Raw genomic sequence first — 27,770 nt, forward strand, 5'->3', positions numbered from 1 at the left:
AATGCTCCAAAAAAGGCTTTATCAACATCGCAGGGACAATGTTAGTGGTCCTCAATCAGCAGTACATCTACACCTGAAAGCTACCAATCACTCTTTTCAGGACAGCGAGGTAAAGATTTTGGCCAAAGAAAACAGATGGTTTGAAAGAGGAGTAAAGGAAGCTATTTTTGTCAAACAACAGAACCCATCATTGAATCGGAATGGTGGTTTGAGGTTTAATTTGGACCCTGTGTTCAGCAGGTTACTGAGACCAAAACCCACAGCTCTTAGTCTTGCAAATGAGGTGAAGGCAGGGCCGAGCCAGAACAATAGATGCTAACAAGCCAGTATCAGAGTCGTTCATACCCAATTCAGGGAGCGACACTTCCCTTTTATCGTAGGTGTGAATAACAGGATAGGATTATACCACTGCTCCGCCCAGGCTTAGTGTAACGAACCAATAGGAGGAGGGTGTTGGCACACCAATTCCGCCCACTCTTACTGTATTTAAGGCCTAAGCTACCAGCACTTATTAGTTTGCTGACGAAGCTCTTCGGATGAGGAGCGAAACGTCCGACACCTTCTACACAGAAGTACAGATGACGTCTCAAGAAGCCTTTTCCTCGATGGACAACTCCTGTACGACTGAGAGCCTACACAGACGCATAATGCTAATACTGTTATTGATACAGTTATAGTTATACAGTACACATTGTTTTGTCATTCTTCGCTCAATCGATCAGCCCTCTAGTCCGTATTTCTCTTGCTTGTATATTCAGCTGAAAACCTTTGTAATATCACCAGTCCAACATCTGTGCAGCTGGTTGTAACTGAACTGTGGCCACATGGGAATTTTTCATTGGGGGGGCCAAGGTGAGACCATTACTCACAAAGGGGTGGTAATAAGTTGATACCTGAAACGCCTAGATGGCCAGTAGTGTGGCCGGAGAGTGACCACGTAGCACCGCCACCGCATGGAAATGTTTGCCCCCCTATATGAAAACCGGATGTGAGGCCAGCGGCTTATAGGTCACGAGGTTGCAGCCCAGCAACACTGAGAGTCTGAGTGATCAGCCCTTATAACTGTGATGATGAGCCATTTCAAAGGCATATTTATCCAATTACTCTGACATGAATAGCAAGGTGAGGCCAAACTTATCGGGACACCAGACCATTACAGCTACAGGAAGTGAAAACGGTGAAAGAGGATAATGGAGCTTTTACAGCTTCCAATCTTCTTCTTCTACATCTATTAAGTTATCCCATGCCAAACCCATCCAACCATGCGTGTATGGACTTTGCTTTGTGCACTTTGTGCTTGCGTTCAAATGTACTAGATTCCACCCTCTTCCTGCTCAGCCATGACTGCTACAGTAATTGTCCATAGGTTCTCTGTGACTGTGTGTATGTGAATGTGCGGGCAAAGTAAGGGCATGTGCCTGTGCACTAGCCATGAATGAGTGACAGCAATTACTGCTACTCACTCTAATCTCATTCAGATTAGTGAAGAATATTGACTTTTTTTTGTACAATCTGTTCTTTGAAACCACTATTGATACTGATAACATACAACTGGTGGTGATGTTCCTATATTTTTGGGCTGGGGAAAAAAAAAAGTCATTTGTAGGAGGGATAGCACCTTTAGGCGGCTTGTGGCTGAAGACATGGTTGCTCTTTCCCACCATTCAGGTGTATTTAAAATGATTTATTAACATAAAAAAAATTAAAAACCAAGCACTTCCCCTTTAAAAAGCACATTAAATATTTTCATGTTCACCCCACACAGCACCACAGTAACTACAGTGGAGGGCACTTCTACAGCTCTGAAACACTTAAAAGAGGAGCAGTAAAGTCTCAATAACGTAATAAATATCAGTGCAAACCAAATGAAATATTCTTACAGACACACAGTAAAGATTAACAGAACAAAAGAGAGAATGTATAACTAACGGCTATTAATAATAATACTCCAAATGGGGTTTAAAACTACAATGACAATACGCTTTAACAGGAGTTGAAAGAACTGTTTAAAGAACTAGTCTACTGCATGATGCCATCACCTTATCCTAACATAAAGCAACGGCATAATAAGAACAATCCAAAAATAGTACAATACAATAGGTGCTAATATGCTGTACTACTTTGCTGGATCTTTGAAACCAATACAACAGTGCAAGACTACGCCTTTTTAAAGGTGACATCTTCTGTACAGACAAGAAAGCAAACCATGAGCAGTAAAATAACACAAACTTTGAACTGTACAATAAATATAAAGTGACCAACATGACACACTTTACCTATCACGAACAAGGAGAAATCCTAAATAAATAACGTAATAACTCCTGTTCATTTCAAAAGCTAGTTTTCCAGCTTTTCCAGTGCTGTTTTTTCCCCATAGTTGTCTTTATACAACATTGTTTGTTATAGCCCTTCAAAACTTGTCAATATGTCCACCATTCAATACAGGAGATGTTAGTGCACTTTTACTTTTTGAAATGAATCTTTGGTATGGACATAAGGCCTTCTTTTTGTTCAGGACTCGCAGAGGAAAAAAAATCACAGTGCATTTTTGTAGAAGAAGCACACAATTTTACAGATTGTCTGTGCTTTATGACGAACGCATATAAGTTACACATTTTATGAACATGTTGAAAAATGGCTACTTTTTTTTTAGCTATTTACTTATATAATTCAATTTGAAAGTGCATTAGGGCTTCAATTTAATACTGATTTGCATATGGCCTGTATAATATCCACCAACTCTTTGGGGTTAAGGAAGTTAGATTTTGTGTGATTAATGAATTCATATTTATTTGATAATAAACAGGTTAACATGATTCCTATATTAGTGTGCATGTGTAAATTTTAACCAATAGATAAAACCATTCAACATTTCATCCAGTTATGTTTCTGATTAGTAGGTACGCTGCATATACTCTACATCTGTTAAGTTGTGGCTTTATGGAAGATTGTGTCAAGAGAATATACATCATGCGAACCCTTCTACATACACATACTAATGATTATTTACTGGGTATACTGTACAAAGTGCTCCAATTTCCCTGCGCCTCCTACGTCACTTTTAAGCATGCTTCGTTTAAAAACTCAAGTTTGAGTTGATGGAGGGAATCCACATTACAGCCATTATAACATATTATTTCAGTGGCAAGCACCTTTTTTAACCTGACTACATAATGCTTGTCATCAGTGTAGTTTGGACACAGAACAAATCCACGTATTTATAAATGCGTTTCATCCAGCCGTCCGTTTTCTATGCCGCTTATCCTCACCAGGTTCGCGGGGGTACGCTGGAGCCTATCCCAGCTGACTTCGGGTGAGAGGCCGGGTACACCCTCGACCGTGTGTTTCATTCATTTCTAAACAATTTACAGAAAATAGAAAACATTTTTGATTGAATTGCTGTTTTTTTTTTTTTTGGTACAAAAATGATCTAAAGGCGGGAAGATAAAACACGGGAAGGTCATTTTTGTCATGTGTTAGAAATGCTTTTACACCAACATTATATTGCGATGTTGTCTGATAAGAGAAATGACCAGCATTTGGATCAGAGCGTTGCAGCATCATTTTAGGTCAGGCCGGCACTTAAACTGGACAAAAGTCACTGAGTCCAGAGTTGCTTTGAAAAGTTCAAACATATCACACACCATAGATTAACATGTTCAACATGATTGTAAAAAAGGCTTCACTCTCAACCCATCAACCCAACAGTTGGGTGATCTTTGCTCTCAAGCCACTCCAGTCCACTTGAATGTGTGGTCTCGCTGGTGATTTGCTGAAACAGTGGCTCATTGGTCAGCTCCTCTGAAGCAGCACTTTGATATTGGCCTTGCTGATGATTGGGGTCAAACATAAGGTTTGAATCCAGTGTGTTAAGGTCACTGATGCTACCGGAGAGGTCCGATCGCATTCTGATTTCACATGGGAAATGTACCCTCCCTGTGGCTAGCTCCGACATCTGATTGCCGACAGTATGGCTGCCATCTGACTGCATGTCCTTAAAGGTGCCACTAAAATTCACATGCTGTCGCTGTGAACTGAAAGTTTGCAGCATCGACTGAGACTGCTGTTGATGCTGCTCCGCTAAGGCTGATTGTGCTCGGCTGTTACTTGCAGATAGAATAATTTGTTCATTACTGGCATTTTCAATGAGGTGATTTGACTGTAGCGAAGTGCATGTGCTGATGGAATCCGATGGGATCATGTTGTCAGACTCGAGGATCTGAGAGAGATTCATTCGAGCTGTATAGCTTGAAGGCAAACTGTTAATGCCCAGACCTCGTACGGTATCATGGTCCCCATCTAGCTTGTTCAGAAGGACATCTGTGATATTTTTGCTGCTGCATTGTTGCCCCGGCACTGGTAGAACCTCCGTCTGCATCATGATGTTGAGGGGCACAGAGCGACTCCTCTGAGCCACGCTGCTCACATTAAGCTGGTTGTTGGCTAAAATGTTTAACACCTCAGGTGTTACCGGAGAGTTAAACGGAGAGACACACTGCTGGTGGATATTGGGAAGGCCACTTGTTCCTGTGTGTCCAACCAAGTTCCTCTGATGTATGGCAGGGCTAACGCTGCGACATCGAAAAGATCCGCTGGTGACAGTTAGGTTGGTGGCTTTGTTATCCAGAGGAGCAGGTACGGCGAAACCCTCCTGCTTGTTAGCCATGCTGGCTACCTGCTGCTGCACAGGGGAAATGGGAGTGAGCCGACCAAAGCGGCTGTCATGGTGCCTTGCATGAGGCACGGCAAAGGCATGAGGCTTTTGAAAGTGGTCATCTATGAGGCCCTGATAGCTGGGCGTAATTCCCATGGTACTGTTAGACTTGTTTAGGCTCCCACTGTTGCTGTTGTAACTATTATTCATCCAGTCCAGCCTGGTCTTATCTGGGTGGGTGGCCGTCGGCCTCTGCATGGGCTTGACGGGGCTGTTGGAGACGGTACTGCCATCATGGAAACCAGTTATGCTAGAGTTGATGGGTGTAAATGCAAAGGGATTCCTGCACTCCACAGGGCTGGGAGGCACAGTGCTGCTGCAGTTGGAGAGCGGAGTACCAACTGGCGTATGTCGACTGCTTCCAAGGGCGCTGTCGACTGGTGTTACGGGAGTGACACGCGAGCACGGGCTCTCTCTGGTAAAGCCGTGGACTCCTCCAGTAATTTCTGATGTGGGAGTGGGCGTTGGTGTTTGAACTAGATTGCTGATGCCACTGCTGTTTGCAGCGTGGTAAAAAGTGTTCATTGCCTGATTGGTGGACATCACATTCTGTGACGGCAAAGTCTGCTGGCCTTGTAGTGTGACACCGTTTCCAAATTCTTGTAGATTATTAAGTTTCATCTGCTCTTCCATCTGCACTAGCTCTTCTACAATGCTGTCTTGCGTTACATCGTCATCAAAAGGGAAGTATTCTATATCCGTCTGCATCGGGAGCTGACTTGACGTCGAAGGTTGTTCCAAAAAATCTAGGGGTCCAGAAACAGGGTTGGCCTGATGGTAGGTCTGTGGCTGAACACCTGCAGCTGAGTTTGAAGCTGTAGGAGTTTGAATGCCAGGGTTAATAGGTATGGAATGCACGTCAGACATCAGGTGCTCCTGTGGTTGCTGCATTAATGGGTGACTGACAGAGCTGTGAGTTTCCATAACATTGGAGATGTTTTTCCTCTGCATTGAGCTCTGTGTTTTGGCAATAGTGAAGAAGCTGCTGGCTTTGAAAGAGGCATTGCCAAGTGTATGGACTTGACTGGGCAGGAAAGAGGTCATTTTCTTCTCCATCTCCCGGGTGACTGGTGCACTCTCAGGCCGAGTTGGAGCTCCTGGACGCGGGACGTTTCTGCTCCCATATCCAAGGCCTGCAGCGCCCTCTTCTGGATGCTGGGGCATAAAAACTCTCTTGACAGGAGAGAGGACAGGGCTGAGGCCTGAGCGCTTCCGGAAGCCCTTGGTTACACAGCAACCTTCTCCAAAAGAAGGTGCTCGGTTGGTGTTTAATGCAGAGATGGCTCTGGTATTCTGCAAGGAGGGAGCTAAATTCACAGTGCTTGTATTCGTTGTGTTGTAATTTATGCTTGCTTCAATGGTTGCCGCAGTGCTGGTGCTCACGGGTAGGTTTGCATCGTATTTAGAGCTGGATATTTCCTCCAGGGCTAAGCCTTTAGTGTGTGGTATAGGCACACTAGCAGCTCTCTGCGCCATTGTTCCATGAGCCAACATTACACTGCTAGGATTTTGGTTTTGACTATTCTTATGTATATCCTCCACCTCCATTTCAACATCAATGTTATGTGTGTCAGCCAGCCCGGGCCTCGTCGCTGGGGCAAGAATGGGGAGAGCAGAGGTACTTCTTGCGTTTTGTCGGGAGCCCTGGATGTCCTCTGACACGGAACTGCAACTGATGCCTGCAGATGCCGGTCTCAAAGTGGTGTTTGTGAGGGAAGTGGTGGCATTTGGTGCAAGTGATATGGCTGTCATCTTGACCAGACTGACAGGTGTGACATGACACGTGGTCATCACAGTCTTGATGGGGTTGTTGGCAATGATCATGGTGGAGGGCGAGCACAAAGCAATAGCAGTGGTGGTCGCTGGCTTGGGTAGGATTTGAGGATAGCGTTGGCGAGCCGTGCGTTCCCCCACTGGACTTGCGAGAATATTTTGGGGGGCCTTGGTGGGTTGTTTTAGTGGCTGAACTGGCTGGGTCACTACTTGAAAGTTTATAGGCAGCATTTTGCTTTCCCCTGTTCCCACTGGACTGGGAGACACAAGCTGGCTGCTTTGGTGTGCCTGCATATGAGACAAAATAATGGAAACAAAAACATTCATTTAAATGTTCAAAGTGCTCACCAAATTTCATGTTGATCTTGTTAATTTTCCTATGCAAACTAACGTTGAAAGGAATATTGCCTGTGTTAGACGTGTGATCGAATGTTGACACAATTACCCTTTTTAAAATTGGAGGACGTGACGTTGCCACGAGAACGCTCCCTCTCAGGATTAGGCACGGAACACTATGCAGAACGCTAAACAGCCATCAGTCGCCATTTCTTGTTTACTTGTCTTGTATCTCCAACAACACTTTAATTCAATGTGTGTTATATCAGATGCTCAATGAACTGCTTTGTCAACAAGAACAACAATAAATGTTATTATTGTGTTATTATTGTGAATATTTCTCTTTCTTGGCTTTGCTGTGTGTCCATTGCTGTGTTTTGATGAGTCTGGTTGGCAGACAGTGTTCTCGGTGTGAACACTGCCAAGATGGCGGCAGTTCAGAAAACTTGGTGGGGGGCATTTGATAATCACAACTTTATGTCACTTGTAAATTATAGTTGTTTACTGGCGGATGACAACAGTATGACAAAAACGTCTTATTAAGTGAATACTTTTATTTTTTTTATTTTTGTTTTTCAAACATTTTTTGGTGTCACGAGCTTTAAGCCTCTTTAGAATTCACCAGTGTACTGCAAGTATATGTCATGTTTCAACTGCTTGGGGCCTCCGAGGGCTGACAAACTTTGAACTTCTACAGCAGTGGCACTATGCGTTTTTGCCTGGGGACCCAACAGTCCTCTGAATATAGCTATGCATAAATTATTAAGAAATACCTATTTTGATGAGATTGCAATTGCAAACTGCTATTCTCTTAATAGCACTTCAACTACCGCGAAATAATGTTGGGTTGATAATTTCAATTCAAGTGTTTAACTATGCGTTAACATAATTACACACAATTGAAACATTTTAACAGGAAACTAATTTGCGTTAACGTTCATCTTGTTTACTGTCAACAGTTACTTTTATGTATTTTTTAAATGTTCCTGTTCAGCTGCACTTCTTATCACTTTCAAGTGTTTTAATCATTTTTCTTTCTGAGGTAGATTAAATAGAGAAGAAAAAAATGTGACTTAAGAGTGATTTCTGCTGCTCTCTCACCATGACAGGCCTCGGGACAGCCGTGACCACAATGCCGATGGTTGGCTGAGGTGAAGGTGAGACCGGACTGTCACAAGGCCCATTGCTGTCATCTGCTGTCTTGATCTGGCCCTCTCCGGGTAGTGGTGAGTGCAGCTTTTGCTCTTGTTGCTTCCTCTGAATCTTCCTCTGGAGCTGCTGCTTGGCATCCACAGTCGGAGACGATAGAGTTGCAGTTTGAGGCTGGTAGCAGTGCACGTCGGCGGTGGGAACAAAAGCTGAGAGCGTCTCTAGGGGCTTAACATCTGAAGGCGAGATAGAGTAATATGACTATTAATTGTATTCCATCAAGAATTGAATGAGAAATTGCTGAAATGCCAATATAATAATGGATAATACATACATTATATCGGAATGAAGCTTTCATTTTATATACAATTAGGTTTTGATCATAGCCCGGCCGGCCAAATACAACAGTCACAGTCAAAGGCACTAAGTGCAATAGCAAGTCACTGCCACCAGATGCCGCTGTGTGTGCACCATATAAGCGACAACAAATGGTGCCTGACCTGTTGCTGCGCCTGTCATGATGGTGAGAGCTGCCAGAGACTTGTTGCTGATGTAGTGGCTGTCGATCAGGAAGCGAGCCAAGTCTTCCACCGCCTCAAAGGGCCGTTTTAGCACTTTTTGAGCCCACTCGCATACCAGATCGCAAGCTGCAAAGCGCACCTCTTCCTTTATGCTGCCCAGGTGGCCTGTTGGATCCAGGCCATCACACTGAAACTACAACACAGTAAATATGTTGTTATATGTGTACAGGCAGGATACATTAGTGATACATTAGCTTCATTTGAAAGATAAGGATGAAAGTTAAACATATGCTTACTCCATCTCCAGTTTTGTGTAGATCTAGACTTGGTAAGGATGGAATGTGAACAAAGGGCCTCTTCCTTAGTCCACTATAGCAATATGTAAGGCAGTGTTAAGATAAATACATTTAAGATGAGATAGTACAATCCCTAAATGGCAACCACAATAATAAGCATATGACTCAGGTCTTCACTTCTGCATGAAAACGGAATGTACTACAGGCACACATTATTCCAAGTCAAAATATCTGAAAGTGTCAAGCTAATCATATCGGCCCCACCACAATAGTAGCATCAAGGGTCACTGAAGGTCATGAATGTTGAACGTTTTTTTACTTTGATGCCAGGACAAAAAGAAAAAAAAAAGTAATGCGTCATGGCGGCCACTGTGATTCCCCCGAGCACTTGTGTATTATGCTCCTGCTTCACAGAGGGAATTTGTTTCATTTCTCGTCTATATTTAGAGAGCTTATGAACTGTAACAGCAGATGGTCGGTGAGTAGAGACAGGCTGTTACAGTCCATTCCAGTCAAGGATATTTGGATTTCCCTCTCATGCCAAGTCGACGTGCTTTCATGTTCGGGAAGACATTTTTCATCATTTTTCCAAAGTCTGCTGCACTCAGTGGATGATAGTTGAGATTGTCACAGAAGCTCCTGGGGGAAAATAAAAAGGATCAGAGGAAATTTAGGAAGTGTCCACAAAAAATATTTCATTTCTTCATTTGGACATTTACAGTATCCAGTCACACAAAAATGTGGTGATATACATTTGCTTTGTAACGCAGGATTAGATTACACACAGTGATAAATCCATGGAAGTGTATCACTCATCATCAGCATGGAGTTTTTCTTTCAGTGGTTTCAAACATCATTTGCACTAAATCCGTCCACATTTACCCAGTGTCGTGAGTGCCCAAAGTGCAGTCCGTATTGAAAAATTAAACAAAACTCGCATTCAGAACCTTCGGTACAAACATCTACATCAGCAAGCATCTTACAAAACGCGACGCTGACACCACCAAGAAAGAATGCGACTTTATGAAGCAAGGGAAAATTGCAAACTGCAAATCTACATCAAGTTAAATGGAGGACTGGTTTATGGATGTCGAAGACATCAATGAAATGGACAAATATTGAAGATGACATCAAGGGAATTAAAGACACAACTCTCAAAGGCTTGATGCAGCTAGAATCCTCAATGTTTTTTTATTTACTTGTTTTATTTAATGTCTCAACTTATTCCTATTTATTAATAACAATCTATTCCAAATTTATCATTTTGCAATTTTCATTTATTCCTTTTCCTTAACACTGCAAGGTTTATAGTGTAATTACTTTAATCCTAGTTGCTTCTTAATATTTTTTTAACACATTCATTTTCACACAGGAAGAGAACAAAATATAAATGACATTCAAAATGTAAAAGTTATGGTGTGAAAATAAAATATAAAAAAATAAAATAAAAATAAAAATTAAAAAAACAAAACAAAACAAAAAAAATTAAAAAAATTATGGTGTGAATGAAGGGTTAGGATTAAATAAGCTCTGCTTCTTCCTACTCCTTCTTCCTACTCCTTTTCGTAGGGGGTAAGTGAATAAAACCTAAAAACGTCTTTTCCTCATTAGCGCCGAACCCTGAGATTTACCTAATGTGCTCGAACGCCTCATGTGAACAGCCGCAGCACAGGTAGTAGCTAAGTACAGTGCAGAAGAAAGTTGACAGCATCAAGCTGTTCATTGTGTGTGAACAAATAAGTAAGTTTAATGATGACGTTGTGCATTAAAAGTGTTTAATCTTGAAGATGATTGATATTGTGTGCTAAATGACAGCTGGTCTTCTTACGACGGGGTATGCGACTGTGAAAAGTTTGGGAACCACTGCCATAAACCATACCATCAATAACGGGAAAAAAAGTAATGCGAAAAAAGTAACATTACAATTGAATGTTAATTAAACACAATGACACTGATAACCATTTATTTTGTCATCTGTAATACAAAGTTGTTTTTCTTTGTTTCTTTATGTTTAACTGCTTAGTATATCTTGACCAGTGATGTGCGATCAAAAAAAAGAATAATGGTAACATGAAATAAATGCTAATATCAATATTGGCCATTGAACTGTATTATAAATGTATTTTTTGTATGATTCCAATCGTTTTCCAAAACATTTTCTTAAGTAAAAATCACTGAAGTTGCACATTTACTGATCAAATACAAAGCAGAAACAAAAGATGAGGCTGTGGTGAGCGTCTCTTCTCAGCTTAGCGCGCAAGCCCTGCCTAGCGCACTGAGACACCTGCCATTTCTGTTTGTCAGTATGTCCCCAATAATAAAATGTTGCAGAAACATTCATTATGCACCAGTGTGACATCATTATTCTTACTAGTTGGACAATAAAGTACATAGAAATGTCATGTGCGGAGGCGCTTGCAGTACTTTCCTCATCCTGAAGGGGCTGGGGCATGCGTGAGCGAGTTGGAAGGGGCTTGTCACTGCCGTCCTTCCACAGAGAGGACAAGCCAGCGGGTTTTTTCTTTTACTTTACTTACTTACTTACTTTTACAGCAAAGTATCAGAACATTTCCTGGAGAAGGAATCCTCTTAATGAACGCCCTGTATTAATATTCAAAAACACCTCCAAAGGAGTTTGTGCCTTACCAGCCTTGAACCTCATCGCACGTCACTGATCTTGACTGATATTGGGTTGGTGTTGAATAGAAATGATGTTTCAGGCCAGTTTAGGAATAAAACTGCTTATACCGGGTCGTGCTGAACATCGTGTTCCATTCGAGCCTTTTCACCTGTCTATCCCAAAGGCGCCAATATATCTGTGGGTGTGGGGGGGTCTGAATTTAGTCGAGTTAGAAAGACAGTTACATAACACTGTCAAGAGTATTTCAATGGCTGTCTCAGACTTTCCATTCTAATATTACCAGCACATGCTGCTGTGTGATTCTTGGGCTTGCGGTGTCTATTTATAATGATGCTTTAGCCGGCAGCAATTTGGAGGAGAAAGAAACTCTAATGGTTAGAAAGTCATGAAGCCTTTTTTCATCTTTAGCCTGTCTGTTATATATTCATGTTGTAATAAAGTATAGTAGTACCTCGGTTTTCATTATTAATGAATTCCAAAAGGTCAGATGAAAACTGAAACGTCCGAAAATCAAAGCAAATTTTCCCATATGAAATAATGTAAATCCAATGAAAAAAATCCAAAATACGAACAAAAATACATTTTACAGAGAATAATTTTAGTTGGACATGCAACAAACAATGCAGTTATACAAACCTGCAATTATAAATGAAAGTTCAAAGCCCCATCTGATTGGAATAAACTTCCTTCCTCTTTAAAGTCCATTGCTTCTTTTTTTTATACCTTTATATTAAATTTATTTTTCCTCTTATAAAGACGGTGTTCCTTTTTGGATATTGTTTTTGTGTTTTATTTGCTTTATTACCTCATTGAAAATGTTTATATTGTACTGCTGGTTAGCTGGTGATGGGTGGGTGGGGCACTCGATTCAGCGGAATGATACAGTCCAGGGCAATCTATGTTTGTAGTTTCTTATGCACAATATTGTAAGGTAACTGAGGCAAAATTTTAGTCGGAAACCAAATCATATGAAAACCGGAAATTTGACGTACTTTATTTATTTTTTTAGTAAATGGCTAAGCGCAATAATAAGAAATGTATCAATGTACAACATTGTGCGAACTTACTTGTATTCATCATAAACCTCCTGCTTAGGGAGCGAGGTCTCTGGATATTCCTCTAAGTGATTGCGGATCCAGTTGAAGGCGTGCATCTGCTGCGTGCGGCTTGATGACACGGCGTTCTGGTCACTGACAACACATGCGAACCATCGAACACACACGCTTTAAAAAAGTCATCCGCACACATAGTTACCTCCTAATTATGCTTACCTTTTATCACTGCTAGTGCTGGGACCAGAAGGCAACTTAAGGTAGAGGTAGAGTTTTTCAATGTCTGTGAACTTTTCAACATCTTGCTGTAAAAATAAAAATGGGAGCAGTATAATTACTCTGTTTGTTGCACGAGAGGAACAGGCATCAATCCATCTCTTTGCTTATTCATCCTCTTCTAGATGACACCCTGGACTGACCTCACCAGTCAATCACAGGACTGACATCAGCTTTTCACACAAAACTGGCACATCGAAGCCAAAAAGTAAAAGAGACATATTATTCATCAATGCGTTTCACACAGAACCCAGTATTGCCCTGACTGGGACAGACAGCAACAACTGACAGCAACAATTACTTAAATCAACACGTGATGATATTTCTTTAAAAAAAGAAATATCCGTGGGAACAGGTCATCCAGAAGTCTATCAGACTGTGAACTATGACATCGCTATTGTGAATGATAACACACTTAGTAAGGAGGTGGCAATGTGCAAGGCCGGATTGGAACCGCACATTAAGTGTTTTACGCACATTATAAACCTTGCAGTCCAACCTAGCTCGGTGTTCCCAGCGTCACTCGTCACTCGGTGGGGTGCTTTTTTACATGGGAGTTCAACAGTTAATGTCCAAGCAGTAGCTGTAGTAATTCTACATTTGATCAAACTTACTTAAGATTTGTCAGACCAAAACAATATCGCTGCATATCTATCAAAACATGTGATAGTAGAGTCTCATTTGGACCTACTTCCTTGTACGGTACGCTAAGCGTCATGGGAACTTTCGTTATTTTAGCATAAACATAAAACTAATCTATTACAATCTGCAATCTATTTTACATGTGTCTTTACTAGGGCTGTCAAAAATAACGCGTTAACTAATTTATTTAATTAATTATGTTAAAGTCTTTTAGTGTAATTAACGCATGACGTGACGGCAGACGGAAGCACAGTGGAGCTTCCCCATACAGTCACACAGAGTCTGACACACACTTTAGAACTTCATGGTGACCTGAACACATGAACAGCAGCACAAGTCCAACACCATATATTGTATGTATCCCCAACTCTCACACGTCTCTAGTTTGTTCATCCTGGGAACGACACGTCCTCATTCTCATTACAAGAAGGCAAGATGCATTCAGGGACACCCAGAACATCACAAAAATGGCTTTATAACGTGTGTGTGTGTGTGTGTGTGTGTGTAAATAAACAGGAAGATAAAGAAAAACATGAAGTGGATATTCTTATCACTCACTTCATAACACTTAATTCAAATGTACAATTTGCTCCATTTAAGTATGCTGGAAAATACACTGAAAACAAGTAAATTTACCTTAAATTACGTGATGTCTTTGAACACAACTCCTCATTGCTCATAATAACACGTTTTGAAGTGTGATTCAAATGCTCTGCTCCTATTAAAGAGACTAGTGTTAGACAAATAGATCTTTAGACTTGTGTGGTATCTTTTAAGCTTGATTGACATATTCAGTGCATTTGGAGCTGTTAATACATCCAAATATATATAATCATGTTCTGTCATGCCCTGCGATTGGCTGGCGACCAGTCCAGGGTGTACCCCGCCTATCGCCCGAAGTCAGCTGGGATAGGCTCCAGCATGCCCCCGCGACCCTAATGAGGATGAAGCGGTATAGAAAATGGATGGATGGATGGATGTTCTGTCATTTATCTTTCTGTTATTTAAATACAGTAAAAATGGGCATATTTCAGACATAGTTGCTATTGGTGATTAATCATGATTAATTATGATTAGCAGTTGTAGTCACTACTATTAATCATGTATGTTAATATTTAGTTATGTAAAGACTAGGATGTCAAATGATTAAACATTTTAATCAGATTAATCACCATTTTAAATTAATTATGATTAATCTATTTTAAAAACCTGTGATTACTCTGATTAAAATTATTCAAAGTTTTACATTGATCATGAATAATTAATTTAAAACTGTGATTAATCTGATTACAATTTCTAATCATTTGACAGCCCTAGTCTTTACCTAACTAAACATTAAAATAAATAATAATAATAAATTTGTGGAAAAAAGTTCAATAGTTAAAAGCATCATGCTTAGGTCATGCATGCAAAGTTCTAAAATATTTAAAAATGTAAAAAAAGGTTGTTTGTCCAGTCCTATATTTTGTCATTGTACTTTTCTTACTGTAAAAGTAATGTTAAAATATCGTCTCGTTTCGTTGTCGTGAACCCATTATCATGTGTCATCTCTTCTCGTGAGCTGAGTGTATCGTGACACCCCTACTTTCAACACAACAGTGCAGCAGAAGTGAGTCAAAGGTTCTAAGTTCGTGCTGTTCACAGCGACAGGACAAGACGTCAACCACTATTAGGGGCAGTGTGAAACAGGTTATACTGTAGAGACAGCAGCATTTACCCTCGCATTCACACCTTCGGGCAATTTAGAGTCTTTAATGAACATAATATGCATGTTTCGGGATTTTGGGAGGAAGCTGGATTACCCGACGAGAACTCACACAAGCATATGTAGAACATGGAATCACAGAAAGGCCCTTTTTGATCACCTTTTTCATCGCATACTTTAACCTTTCCCTGTCATCCATCGTTTACAGTAGTTACTGAGGCATAGAGAAGGCTTTATTTGGTTTGTATAAAACAAACAAACAAAAAGGATTAGATAAGATTTGCTTCTTCTTTCTCCTTTTTGGACATGTTGCATATTTTGTTATATTCATATTATGTTCCCTATTGTAAATTTTGTTCAGCATATTTAAATTAAAATAAACTGTGAGTGTGACTTTATCTTAAATTAGCACCTTGTCAGCATTATCACAGGATTGTTCAAAATCTGATGAAAATGTTCAAAAAAATCCCACTAAAATCATCCCAGAATCGTGTTGGGTATTAACATATAACAACCTTCGATTGTGTACTGTCAGACACTAAACACAGTAGTAATGCTAATTCAACTTTGAAACTGTCTGAAATTGTCCAAATGTACCAGTTACTGGTTCAAGTCTACTTTGTTGTGTTCTTTATCATTCTTTTTCTTCCTTTATCATCATTCTTTACATTCTTTCTTTACATTCTTTACATCAATACATATAAAGTATATGTATTGATGTTATATGACAATACATGGTGTATTCTAGTATGTTGGGCCCATTTTCTTCCACTGTTACCATGTTGGATGCTGTCATCGGTGTAGATTTAGTTAACCTTGACTAACAATGAGGAGGAGATGGATGAGGCCCTGACAAGGAAACAACCCCATAAGCATCCGGCTCCTCCTAAAATCTTCACACTCCAGCTGAATATTTCCATTTTGAATCTCACTCTTTCCAAAAGGAATGTTTTATTTGTCAACATTTGTAAATCCCTGCCGGCTGAAATATAAGCACATCTTGTTTAATCGCCTTGTGGTGAACAAGAGCATTGCAATCACCGCCACAACTTCACGTCACATCAGCACAACACACCCAACATGTAACCTTGTGTGCGACCTCTGGGACTGTTTATGCAAGGCTTTGTCTAATCCATGCAACCCCCTTGTGTAAACGACACAGATACAGACCAGCGCAGTGGAAACATTAAAAGTCATCCAACATACAATATAATTATTTCACTAAGCAGTAGACTAGAGCCGAGCTTAAACTGGGCGGTCCCCTTCCTCCTTTCCTGCCTATTTTAAACACAGAAGCATGGTGCTCATCATTCATCGTGCTCAGCTTGTCCTTGACGTTGCCTCTTCAGCAGAGCGCAGCACTGTGTACTAATGATGCTGAAGGAGAAAAGGGGCATGCAAGGATGGTAAGATGCTTGCCAAATGACTCCTCATATGTGTGGGCAACATGGGACCCCCATGTACAGAATTTAAACAATCTGCATTCAGCTGACGTTCAGCACATTACTTCGTCCAACGTTGCTTACACATACAGTATGCACATATATACATGTGGACAAAGGTATTGGGACACCTAAACATGGCATCTAAAGAAAGTCAAATAGCTTCCACTCTTCTGGGTTTTGGAGTGTGAATCTCTGTTGTAATTCATCCAAAAGACGTTGGATTGGGGTTGAAGTCAGAGTTCTAAAGATTCTTTAGAATCTTTAGGGTGTCCAAACCTTTTCCACCGAGGGCCACATCCAGAAAAATTGAAGGATACACTGTGATACATGTCTGTATGCATTAAACGTAGGTCAAAACATCAACATCTTAGCTCTGTGTGATTGGTCCATCCATCCATTTTCTATGCCTGCTTCTCGTCATTAGGGTCGCGGGTATGCTGGAGCCTATCCCAGCTGACTTCGGGCAACAGGTGGGGTACACCCTGGACTGGTCGCCAGCCCAATCCCAGGGCACATACAATCATTCACACTCACATTCATACCTATGGACAATTTAGAGTCGCCAATTAACCTAACATGTGGGAGGAAACCGGAGTACCCGGAGAAAACCCATGCAAGCACGGGGAGAACATGCAAACTCCACACAGAAATGCCCAAGGAAGAATCGAACCCGATCTCCAGACTGTGACTGTGTGGCCAACATGCTAACCACTAGACCACCGTGCGGACCTGTGTGATAGGTGACAACATACATTCATGAATTAATCATCATTAATAATTAGGGCTGTCAAAGTAGAAGCTTACAAAAGTTTCCTTAAACAGCACTATTTTTTTTTGACGAGCGATTAATGGGCACACATCCTTTTCGACCCTGTGCCAGCACCGTAGTTTTAGGAAGTAGTGATGACTGTGGAGCCACAAGCAGGAACAAACATTGAGCAGAAATGGACAAAGAAAAGGGGGTTTTAATTGTTACATTTAGCTTCAAAGCCCTGGCAGGTCCCTCTCACAACAAGACCAAAGGATGTTTGTATCTAGTGTCGCTGTGATTGGAGTTGTCACAGAGTACGTCGACTTACGAGAGAGAAGCGAGAAGGTACTGAAGCACTGCCGGTAGTATTTTATTGTCATTTATACAGAGGAGCCTTGGCATACGAGTGTCCCAACTAACAAGTGTTTACTTTAGATGCAAGCCGTCTCTCGGCTGATTTTTTGCTTTGAACGGCGAGCTCAAAATTGGGTACGAGCTGCTAGTTAACGGTCGGCGTAGCCGAGGACAGCTATTTGGGAGCTTATGTCAGTGTGACCATACAATCATGGAAAAAATGATTAGACCACCCTTGTTTCTTCAGTTTATTGATCAATTTTAATGCCTGATACAACTAAAGTTACATTTGTTTGGACAAATATAAACATGATAATAAATATGTAGCTCATAAGAGTTTAATTTAAGCTTGCTGTATGCTGTGCTTGCGGCGGCTGTCTCTTATGTCCCTGCAGTGATCCCCTAGGCGCAATGTCGTGTAAACGAAGAATAACAGGAGTGTAAAGATGACTATGGGGTGTTATTTCATGTCTGCAGGGCTCTAATAATGTTAAAAACTTTATTTAGAAAAGTCATAAACAGGTTTTCTATGCTCTAATTATACAAAAATATTCCATTTATGAATATTGAATTCTACTTTGTGGAAATTCACTTATCGTGGCCGAGTCTGCAACCAATTAACCTCGATAAACAAAGGACGACTGTATAGCCTATCAGAAGTACAACATAAACATTGTTGGTCGCCTCTCTGAGCCTGTTTTTTCGAATGTACGCGCCACGGACATGTACTGTACTGTATCTGAATACCGACAGCCGTGAGCGACTGACCATGAACAGCAATTATTTTATTTGAGCTCAACAAAACTGTACGACAATTTTTCTCCAGTTTTTAAAATTGTAATTGTGAAAAATATAGACTTTATCCATTTTTTTGTTCAGTCTGTTCTTTTGAACCACTATTGGTAACCTATGCAGGCTGGCGATCATGCTCTTTATGTTTTGTGGTTTCAAAAAAATGTAATTTGGAACAAGTTGAATACAGTCCCTATAACTGCTTGATTATGATGCGTCCCAACACTTTTGTCCATCTAGTGTACTCGCAGCCCTCGTGTTTCCAGAAAGGGCCTGACGGGGTCAAATGAAATCAAATCTGCAGCTCAGGATGCCCCCCTGCATCCTCACAGTGCCAACATGTGCCTACACTCAGACATTTCCCCACTTTGCCTCCTAAGAATAAACACATGGCGTCAACCTTTTCTAATTCCCTGCTCTGTTTTTATTGTTGTTGTTGTTAGGGAACCACAGGTTTCCAGGGGCAGCAGGCAGGCAGGCAGGCAACATGTCATGACAAAGGTTGATTCCCCTGGTCCACACTTCCATCTCAGGGGCTCTTAAACCTCTGTGGACCTGATATCAAATGACAGACTAGATCCAATATTACTACATGGGGCCCAAAATGTGCTTATTGAATTCCTTTCAGCGCACATTTAAAACCACATCATTCTCATGAAGCCCTGTGAACGGCCGGTGATCAGATTATGGTGTACTCTGTGATAGAGTCCGACTCACCCATCAACCTGAACAGGATAAGTGGTGGAAAATGAATCAATGAATGTGTCTCATTACACTGTTTCAACTAGTAAACAATGGCAACCCTTCTTGGCCTTTAAGTATGCGACTCATTTCCTGCCCCCCATGACTTGTACTGACCATGTCGATGTGGTATTATGTCATCAAGTAGACACAATGACCTATTTTCCCTCTTTACCTCACTTCAACTCATTGTACTTTAACTGTGTTGACAGTTCCCAGTTGATATAAATACCAAGTGGGCTGAGAATATCACCTGAAGATGCCGTGGTATCTCAAAAGAAGGACCTGAATATATACTGGAAGTTACCTGAAGAAGTGTCAAATGTTAGCGACTATTTAGGTGCCACACCAGCCGGATATGATGTGACGTTAAGCCAGTAGCTGACCGCCATTTTTTGCAGTACGGCCTCTTTACTCATCATTAAATTTCAGTTTTACTTTTACTTTTACTTTTTACACTTGAACAACAGTTAAACAGAATGTTAAAACGTAATTTAAGCCACTCTCTTTATAGTTAAGAAAGGTTTTATGGTGGCAAAGGTTTGACAGTGGAATGGAATAATTAGATTTCCATGATTTCCTAGTATGTTGGCCACACAGTCAGGAGATCTGGAAGATCTGGGTTCGTGTCTCCGTTGGGCATCTCTGTGTGGAGTTTGCATTTTCTCCCCATGCGTGCGTGCGTTTCCTACAGGTACTCCGGTTTCCTCCCGCATTCCAAAAACATGCATGTTAGGTTAATTGGCGACCCTAAATTGTCCATAGGTGTGAATGTGAGCGTGAATGGTTGTTTGTCTATATGTGCCCTGCCCCGGTGTACCCCGCCTCTCGCCCAAAGTCAGCTGGGATAGGCTCCAGCGTACCCGCGACCCTGGTGAGGATAAGCAGAATAGAAAATGGATGGATGATTTCCTATTAAGGAAAGAACAGCGTTTATGCGATTGAAATGTTTTTAATTTGGAGCATTTTCCCATCGAATGTGTTTTATGGTTTTTGTGGTCTGTTGGTTTTGGAAGGTTTCTGTGTTTGGAGCTGCGCGTTTGACCCAATCAGACACCTTAAAATGTAGTAATAAAATGTTGTTTTAAATATGTAAAACACAACTGATTTATCACGGACATGCCGGAAGTACTGAACAAACTACTAAGAACCGAGACCACAAATGCATCCTCAAATTTTGACCACGTCAACGACGCTACTCACCTTAGCAGTCATTCACAAAATGAAAAGCTACGGGGGATGATAAATGCATTTTCACCAGTTGTACTATATTTAATAACAACAGAAAAGCGTGGAAAACAATACTCACCAGAATGCTTTCCACTTTGGATTGAACCGATTTGCTGAAAAGAAGAGATAATAGTATAAATGAGTATGCGGCTGCTGTAACATGAGTGCTGGCGCATTTATTTATAAAGCAGAGGAATGTCTGGCATGAGACAACCCTCCCTTCAGCATCTCTCAAGTCATGTAGCCCACCGCCATGAACACATGCTGTCAGATGTAAAAAAAAAAAAAAAAAACAGTTCACATTGTCTCTCTAGGACCATTACAATTCTAAGCAAAAGGTGGACTATTTACTTCGTATCATATCATGTCAAATGCATTCTAGCAAAGGCTTCAAGACAAATACGTCATAGAGAAATCGGAAGTTGTAACCGCCATCTTGCATGGAGGACTACCGCTCATTGAAATACTTGTTATCAAAGCTAACGCGGCTATTTTGATTGCCTTTGCATTTTACTGTAGAATTCTTTTTACACTTGTGTGACAGTTAAGAATGTTAAAAAGTGACACGTGTGACACCATTTGTAAATAGACTTCAAATGAAAGCTTTGTCATTCAGCATAAAGTTAAGACTGTTTTATGACTGTGACATCTTAAAATTGGTTCCACTGTTTATTGTCTTTACTCTTCAGACAAAGACTGACTAGCGCTAGTTTTTGCAAGTGTGGGGGCAAGTGAGGCAGTGCCCCACAATATCCATGAGATGTCTTCGTGGTGAAAAAAAGCTTTTACGTTGAGAACACCAATTCAATTGTGAAAATGTACTAACACGTAGACATGATATATTAAAGTGCTGTTTTTTATGGTATCTTACCATTTGTCAAAGTAAAAACAAGACTTGGCCTCCCTACAAAGTTCATATAGTTTGTATAAATTAAAAAAAACAGCAGTCATATTTGCTTTGCTGATTCAGTGTGAGATTGCAGAGGCCAGCAGACTTGTCCAGGTTTAATTCCTAATCTGCAGACAGGTCATCTTGTTGTTGACAGTGAGACAGAAGGTATAGTGGGTCACACTTAAGGACACTTGCTCGGTAAGGCCACGCGGGTCAGAGTCGGGCTCTAAGCCGAGCCGAGAACAGTTTAACTCTTTAATTCGCTGTTACCAGGCGGCCAAGGATTGCTCAGAGCTGAGAAGGCTTCATTAGCTTGTTTTCAGGGCACATTTAGCAGGTACACTGGATTACACCTGAGCTCTGCTTTTGTACGGACAGATTAGACACAAACTAGCACTTGAAACAGATTAAATTGATCCATTAAATCCCAGTCTCTGTACTGGTGTAACGACTGGGAGAGGCTCACTCAGGGGCGCTTCACTCCCTAACATCCCTCTCCACTGTTGCAATGGAAACATCACCTGCACAACAGCAAGTTTTTTTTCTTTCCTCCCGTGCAGAACTATGGACTCTTTTCCGTGACATTTTCAGAGGACGACATTTAAATGGCAGAGCACAAGTTCAGACATAAAGTGGCCATTTTGGGTTAATGTGCCCTTATAGCAGGAAACTTGCAAAAACACCGATATGGAACCTGGGTTCCGTTCATAACTCTAGTGACGTCACACTGCACTGATATTTAGCACCAGCGTGTCAATAACGCATCACCATCACAAGTATTGACATTTATCACTGCTGCATTATTTGACCCCGCCCTGCTGTGAATGGAAACTACTTTAGTGTCGCTTTAGCAATGTATGACACATTTGATTTTGCAGATGGCATTAGGCATATCAGTCAATGAAATGGTGTCATTTGTTAGCTTGTTTATATGAAACTGTACAAACACTTCCCAGTACTCTGCAAACTACAACCACAATAATAAACATATTGTTAAATGCATACGCAATACATTAGGTACACCTGTCATTAGATTGTGCACGTGTACCTCATGATGTGTCCGGTGAGCGTACAACACTAATGTACTCTGAGAAACGCGTAGAGTAGTAAAAGTGTGCACATATGCGCCCTTTTAAATCGTGCAAACATGCACAGTGGTCGGTGGTCCTCACCAGATGGAGTTCTTGATCCTGAGCTGCAGAGCTCCGGCCTCAGCGCCCTGCAGCCCAGCGAGCAGCCCGGGCAAGCTGCCCGCCCCGCGCTCCGTGTGCAGCTGCTGCGGGTCCTCCTCTGCCATCACAGGTGTCCAGAACTTAACCGGAGTAGGGCGGATGACGAGGCGTAGCCCGGTCGTTTAAACAAGAGTAGGTCGTCGAGATGATATAAGTGGACATCAGCGCGCCGTGTTGTTGTTGTTGTCGTCAGCCAGTAGCCCTCCTCCGACATCTCGCCCCTCCAGCTTGTTGCACTTTACAGTCTTCATAGGGAAAGAGGATCAAACACTAGCTTTGTGCCGCACGAGGAGAAAGAAATACATGCGCGAGCAAGCACAGGGCGGACATGTGAGAGAAAAACAAGCTAGTTGCTCCGGTGCCCCCTCACGTTATGGGATTTCTCTGCATGTGCACGGTGTAGTAGCTGTCAGCCATACGCATGCGCAGTGGCGGAGCGTGACAATAAAAACAACGCGTAAGCAGAACGTAGTGGTAACCCTCCGAACATGCATTAATGCCTTTACTTTCATTTCCATTGCTTATGATAACACATACTGTATTATTATTTTGCTATTAGGGAACCAAATGGTTAACTATGATGTATCTCTCTTCATATGTCATTTATTGTTTTGTTTAAATGATTTGAAGAAATTGCTACCCTTTCCCATCAACGTTACTTACAGCATAAGTGATGTTTAAACAATACTTTTAATTTGGACATAACTCTCCTTGGTGATTGACGTAAACGTGATTAATCCATCTTTGTGCAGAAGGTAAGTGAAATGACGAATATAACGTGATACGTCTATCAACCTATCTGAGCAAACAATAAATATGTAAACGCAAAACGCTGTTACATCATATATTTTTAAGTATTCTATCGTTTATTTTCTGTTGCACTCGACTTACAGTGGAACCAGTTTAGAGTGACCTATTTCGGCCACCGTAGTTAGAGCCTGTTGAAGTAGTTGCCAAGCAACGACAACTCGCGTACCGAGGAAATTCTGTACACAAGTCCAGTCTGTCGTCAGGCAGGTTAGCTCGATAGATTACTTGATTAGAAATAAATTTAGGTATGTTCATGTGTGGTGCTAGCAAGCGTTTATGTTCATGCAATCAATAAGTAAGCTAACGTGCGAGGGTTAGCTTAGCCTCTTTGCAGCATTGTGTAGCCAGTAGGCAGTATCACTGTCTTTGTATGCAGTCTAATGTTTAACTGCATGAAATGTATTGCAATGTATACAATATGAATAGACAAATACTGAACCAAAGTGGTGGTGATTTTCCTCAGGTGAGGTTTGAAGGTCACGTCAACACCAAAGATGCCTGCTAGTTACCTTTTGGCAAAGGAGGAGAAATACAGGTAAGAGCACTGTTGTTTTGATGCAGATGTTTATGGTATGTTTGATTATAGAAACACATTTTTGTATTTTGTGATCGGTGAATAAAAAAGGCGACACTGCTTTAACTACACTCAGCAAAAATATAAACAGAACACTTTTTGGTTTTGCTGCCATTTTTCAGGAGCTTAAACTCACAAATCTGTGTTAGTGAGTAGTCATCATTCATAATTTCTCCGTCTCACAGGTGTGGCATATCAAGATACTGATGAGGCAGCATGATTACTGCACAGGTGTGCCTTAGGTTGGCCACAATAAAAGGCCCCTCCAAAATGTCCAGTTTAACTGTATTGGGGGCGGAGGGGGGCGCAAAATCAGTCAGTATCCCGTGTGACTGCGACTTGTCGTCACGATACTTGTGTGCATTCCATGTGCTATTAATAAAATGCACCTGTGTTGCGGATTGAGTGGTCCATAGTGGCAGTGGGGTTATGGTATGGACAACGAACATGGGTGCATTTCATTGATGGCATTTTGAATGCAGCTTGATGGAGTTAAACTGCACATTTTGGAGTGGCCTTTTATTGCAGCCAACCTCAGGCACACTTGTGCAATAATCAGCATCTTCATATGCTACACCTGTGCGGTGGATGGATTATGAATGATCACTAACACAGATTTCGACAGACCTGAGAACAATATTTGGGAGAGACAGACCTTTTGTGTAATAAAAAAATAAAAAATGGGAGCAAAAACAAAAGTGCGAGTGAGTGAGTCTAAGTGAAAATCATGCTCTAAATGAAGACAATACATTCATATGACACACGGTTAGTAATCGGGAAGAACCAACTACAGGGAATGTTTTATTTTCTCATTTCCTTCAGGCTGCTAAATGCAAAGCTGGAGGCTAAAACGGCAACTCTAGCAATGCAAGAAGATCAACTTAAGGTACTCTTTTAAAGTAACGGTCCTGCTTTAAAAGCAATGCTCGTGACGTTGTGTGAAAGCGTTCCCCTTTTGTTTAACGTCAGAAAGAACGGGATGAGTTTCTATCAAAAACTTCAGCAACACCCCCACTCAAGGATGTGGAGGACGAAAAAGCAGCAAGGTGATCGTCTGAAATGACTGGTGATGAAGACTGTCCTGAAAGATTGCGTGTTGCATCTTATATTTTCCATTCCTTTCAGTAAAGCCAAGGATCGACTGACGCCCGTGCAGAGGCCTCGTGAGAGGGTAGCCACAAGACAACATTGTTTACTACAGTACATCACTTGGTCGATGGTGTTTATAAGGTATACGTGTTCATAGGTGGAGTCCAAAAGGCGGGTGAGATCAGCATCGCAAGGGAGAACAACGTGAGTTGTTCAAGTGTGATGACACGAGCCTTCTTACTGGCGTCTCTCTTCACGAAACATTTTCACTTTGTTTTCTTGACCTTCAGAGTTTGTGGAGATGGTTTAGGACCTGTAGCAGATCCCACGGAGTCCTTCCTGGCAAAAAACATACAAAACATGGAGGACAAGATGAATTGTGACAATAATGTGTTCGGTGATGGAGACAACGAAGGCAAGGGTATGTGGCTTCACTATCCACATCTAATTAACTCAAAGTGAGTGCACCACTAACATTTCAGCAACTATTATATCTTCTCAAGGGACAATACTACAGAATTTAAACTTAAGAGGAGTCTGTGTACAGCTTGTACCGCAGTTTAGATTTATTATCCACTGACTAGGACTCAACACATAGCCGTGATTGTCTAAATAGCTGGAAACACAAGTGAGTAGCAAGATAATTGTGTCTTGGTCGGGGACTGCTTGAGTCCTGCACTTAGGAGCAGCGGCTCATTGAGGGGAAACATGAATTCTAAACATAATTGTCCTGACCAACCTTGGGTGTTATAACTTCAGTTGCAATCCAAAATGCAGCCCTCGAAAGTCAAAACTGGAACAACTGTACTGTTTGTGGGTACAATAATGTAATTAAATTAAAAACCTTGATTAGTTGGGCATAAAATCTCACCACTTAAGAAGCAAAATGGAACTATGTGAATATATGCTTTTTCACGTGAATCAACGTTAGCTACAAGGTGGATTTACACTCCTTTAAATTTTGTTAAGGTGTTTCATCTGCACAAATACATGCTCTGGTGGCGAACATAAAGATCATGCAAGGGGAAATGGATCAGCTTATGAGCGAGAGACAAAATAAGGTGCTGTTTCATATCAAATATTTCCGCCACTTTTCACCACTAGATGGAGACCAAGATTATCACTGTTAATAATTCTTCACACTTGGGGTTTTTCACTTCAGGAGGATGAAAACATGAGACTGAATACAAAAATCCGGCAGCTGGAGGAGGATCGAGTCAAGCTGCAGAGGACCGTCAACATCCAGCAGACGAAGATTGACAAGCTGAAAGCGTCCGAGAACGAGGCCGTCATCAGCTGTGACAGCCTTCACCTGCAAGTGTCTGCTTTGCAAAAGGTTGGTATCAATGCCAATGAGCACAACATGAAAGACATTCCATGTCACTTGACCTCCAGTGGAACCTGTTTGTGTGTGTAGGAAATGGAGAAGCTGAATAAATCTAGCAAACAAGGTGCGACCGTCCACAACACTGCAGAGATTCGTCTCAGCAGAGCACTGGAGGAGGTGGAGCGCTTAAAGTCAGAGCTCAGCAAAACTAAACAGATGAACAAGGCAAGCAGGCTATTCTCGTTTTCCATTCAGACATGTTGTCTAAAACAGTGATCCCCAACACCCAGGCCACGGCCGTGGTTCATTTGGTACCGGGTCGCACAGAAATAAAAAATAATTTCCATTATTTCATTTTTTTATGTTTTATTCTGAAAAGTGGCCGAAAAGTTACATCCGTCTCACTTGACGCATGTCCATCGTGCGTGTGCTAACTTTATCTCATGCCACACAGATAGACTACTACTGTATTTTTACCATTTTTCTTTCACCTCATATTTGGTGTCAAATGCTGATACTATGTGGGAATGCATAAAGATAAGTTTTGATGACTTATTGAGTGCTAATGTGCACATTTGTATCACGTTAATTCATGCTAGCGCACTGCCTTTTACCGCACACATCAAACAGCGATGTAATAATCTCTCTGGAAAAACTTGGCTTAAATTTGAACTGGTGGATGGTGGCTCGGCATTCATTTTGTGCTTTTAATTTGATGTTATTCATGTCTTAGTATTACACAATACATAAGAAATAAGAGATTTGTGGGAACACAAGCCGGTCCGTGGGTCAAAAAAGGTTGGGGACCACTGGTCTAAAACACATTTTACCTTGAAGGAACAGCCAATCATTTCATCAGCGTCATTAATAACGGTGTTGCAAATGGATCCATGTTGTGATGAAAAATGTACTCCTGACATCTGACGTAGATAAAAGGACATCTCCGTTCAACTTTTCATTTCCATATTTTCCATCAATCAAGGAGAAGACAAACGAAGAACATCAGAATCGTGAAAATCTACTAGCAGAAAACAAACTGTTAAAAAAACAGAAAACAGAACTCATCATCGGACTGAAGAAACAATTCAAGCTGATTGATATTCTCAAAAGACAAAAGGTGAGTTTCTCTACCCTGGTAAAAAGCTTCAAACTTGGGGTTGAATGTTGAATTGGGTGTATTTTTTTTTTTTTGCAGATGCATCTGGAAGCTGCCAAGCTGCTGTCGTTCACAGAGGATGAGTTCATGAAGACCCTGGACTGGGGCAAGACCTAAACACTTGTAGACAGCCCACTGTTTGAAATAATAAACTAGCATGTCATACTGCAAACGTGTTCGGAGTTTCAGTTTGCTGCGTCTCTCAGGCGTTGTCTTTTTCAAGCTTCTACACTGCTCAACGGGGACACGTTCCACATAAATGACACTTCAAC

At 41.3% G+C, this 27,770-nt stretch overlaps 2 protein-coding genes across 7 annotated transcripts; one reads left to right on the plus strand and one right to left on the minus strand.

The window, feature by feature from the left end:
* Positions 1 to 288: 288 nt before the first annotated feature.
* Positions 289 to 22,948, minus strand: LOC129178727 (DNA-binding protein RFX7-like). 2 transcript variants are annotated; one of them, XM_054771222.1, is made up of 10 exons: positions 22,483 to 22,561; positions 20,498 to 20,531; positions 20,392 to 20,418; positions 12,702 to 12,787; positions 12,498 to 12,620; positions 9,308 to 9,428; positions 8,790 to 8,870; positions 8,473 to 8,686; positions 7,925 to 8,208; positions 289 to 6,775 (listed from the first exon to the last, which is right to left on the minus strand). In XM_054771222.1, exons 3-10 carry the CDS (start codon positions 20,401 to 20,403, stop codon positions 3,689 to 3,691), a joined length of 4,008 nt encoding a protein of 1,335 aa, XP_054627197.1. In that variant the 5' UTR covers positions 20,404 to 20,418; positions 20,498 to 20,531; positions 22,483 to 22,561; the 3' UTR covers positions 289 to 3,688. The 2 variants fall into 2 exon arrangements, with proteins under 2 accessions (XP_054627197.1, XP_054627196.1); XM_054771221.1 differs by lacking the exon at positions 20,392 to 20,418 and having other exon boundaries at positions 22,483 to 22,948.
* Positions 7,952 to 27,674, plus strand: tex9 (testis expressed 9). 5 transcript variants are annotated; one of them, XM_054771225.1, is made up of 12 exons: positions 7,952 to 8,049; positions 23,816 to 23,887; positions 24,749 to 24,812; positions 24,896 to 24,972; positions 25,052 to 25,097; positions 25,173 to 25,219; positions 25,306 to 25,436; positions 25,985 to 26,076; positions 26,178 to 26,351; positions 26,433 to 26,567; positions 27,325 to 27,459; positions 27,538 to 27,674. In XM_054771225.1, the coding sequence occupies exons 2-12, from the start codon at positions 23,847 to 23,849 to the stop codon at positions 27,613 to 27,615; spliced, it is 1,020 nt and encodes a 339-aa protein (XP_054627200.1). In that variant the 5' UTR covers positions 7,952 to 8,049; positions 23,816 to 23,846; the 3' UTR covers positions 27,616 to 27,674. The 5 variants fall into 5 exon arrangements, with proteins under 5 accessions (XP_054627200.1, XP_054627199.1, XP_054627198.1 ...); XM_054771224.1 differs by lacking the exon at positions 7,952 to 8,049 and adding an exon at positions 22,874 to 23,297; XM_054771223.1 differs by lacking the exon at positions 7,952 to 8,049 and adding an exon at positions 23,476 to 23,559.
* The last annotated feature ends 96 nt before the right edge of the window (positions 27,675 to 27,770 follow it).

This window comes from Dunckerocampus dactyliophorus, chromosome 3, assembly GCF_027744805.1.
Source record: "Dunckerocampus dactyliophorus isolate RoL2022-P2 chromosome 3, RoL_Ddac_1.1, whole genome shotgun sequence".
Lineage (NCBI taxonomy): Eukaryota > Metazoa > Chordata > Actinopteri > Syngnathiformes > Syngnathidae > Dunckerocampus > Dunckerocampus dactyliophorus.

What these genes read in the sequence shown, in the direction of transcription:
- LOC129178727 (XM_054771221.1), bottom strand. Translation starts at nt 22,607, where the DNA reads ATGGCAGAGGAGGACCCGCAGCAGCTGCACACGGAGCGCGGGGCGGGC. An exon ending in AGCACTAGCAGTGATAAAAG is followed by an intron (nt 12,621 to 12,701) that starts GTAAGCATAATT and finishes ATGTGTTGTCAG; the next exon opens with TGACCAGAACGCCGTGTCAT. An exon ending in CATGACAGGCGCAGCAACAG is followed by an intron (nt 8,209 to 8,472) that starts GTCAGGCACCAT and finishes TCTCGCCTTCAG; the next exon opens with ATGTTAAGCCCCTAGAGACG.
- tex9 (XM_054771225.1), top strand. Translation starts at nt 23,847, where the DNA reads ATGCCTGCTAGTTACCTTTTGGCAAAGGAGGAGAAATACAG. An exon ending in TGCAAGAAGATCAACTTAAG is followed by an intron (nt 24,813 to 24,895) that starts GTACTCTTTTAA and finishes GTTTAACGTCAG; the next exon opens with AAAGAACGGGATGAGTTTCT. An exon ending in TGGAGACAACGAAGGCAAGG is followed by an intron (nt 25,437 to 25,984) that starts GTATGTGGCTTC and finishes AATTTTGTTAAG; the next exon opens with GTGTTTCATCTGCACAAATA.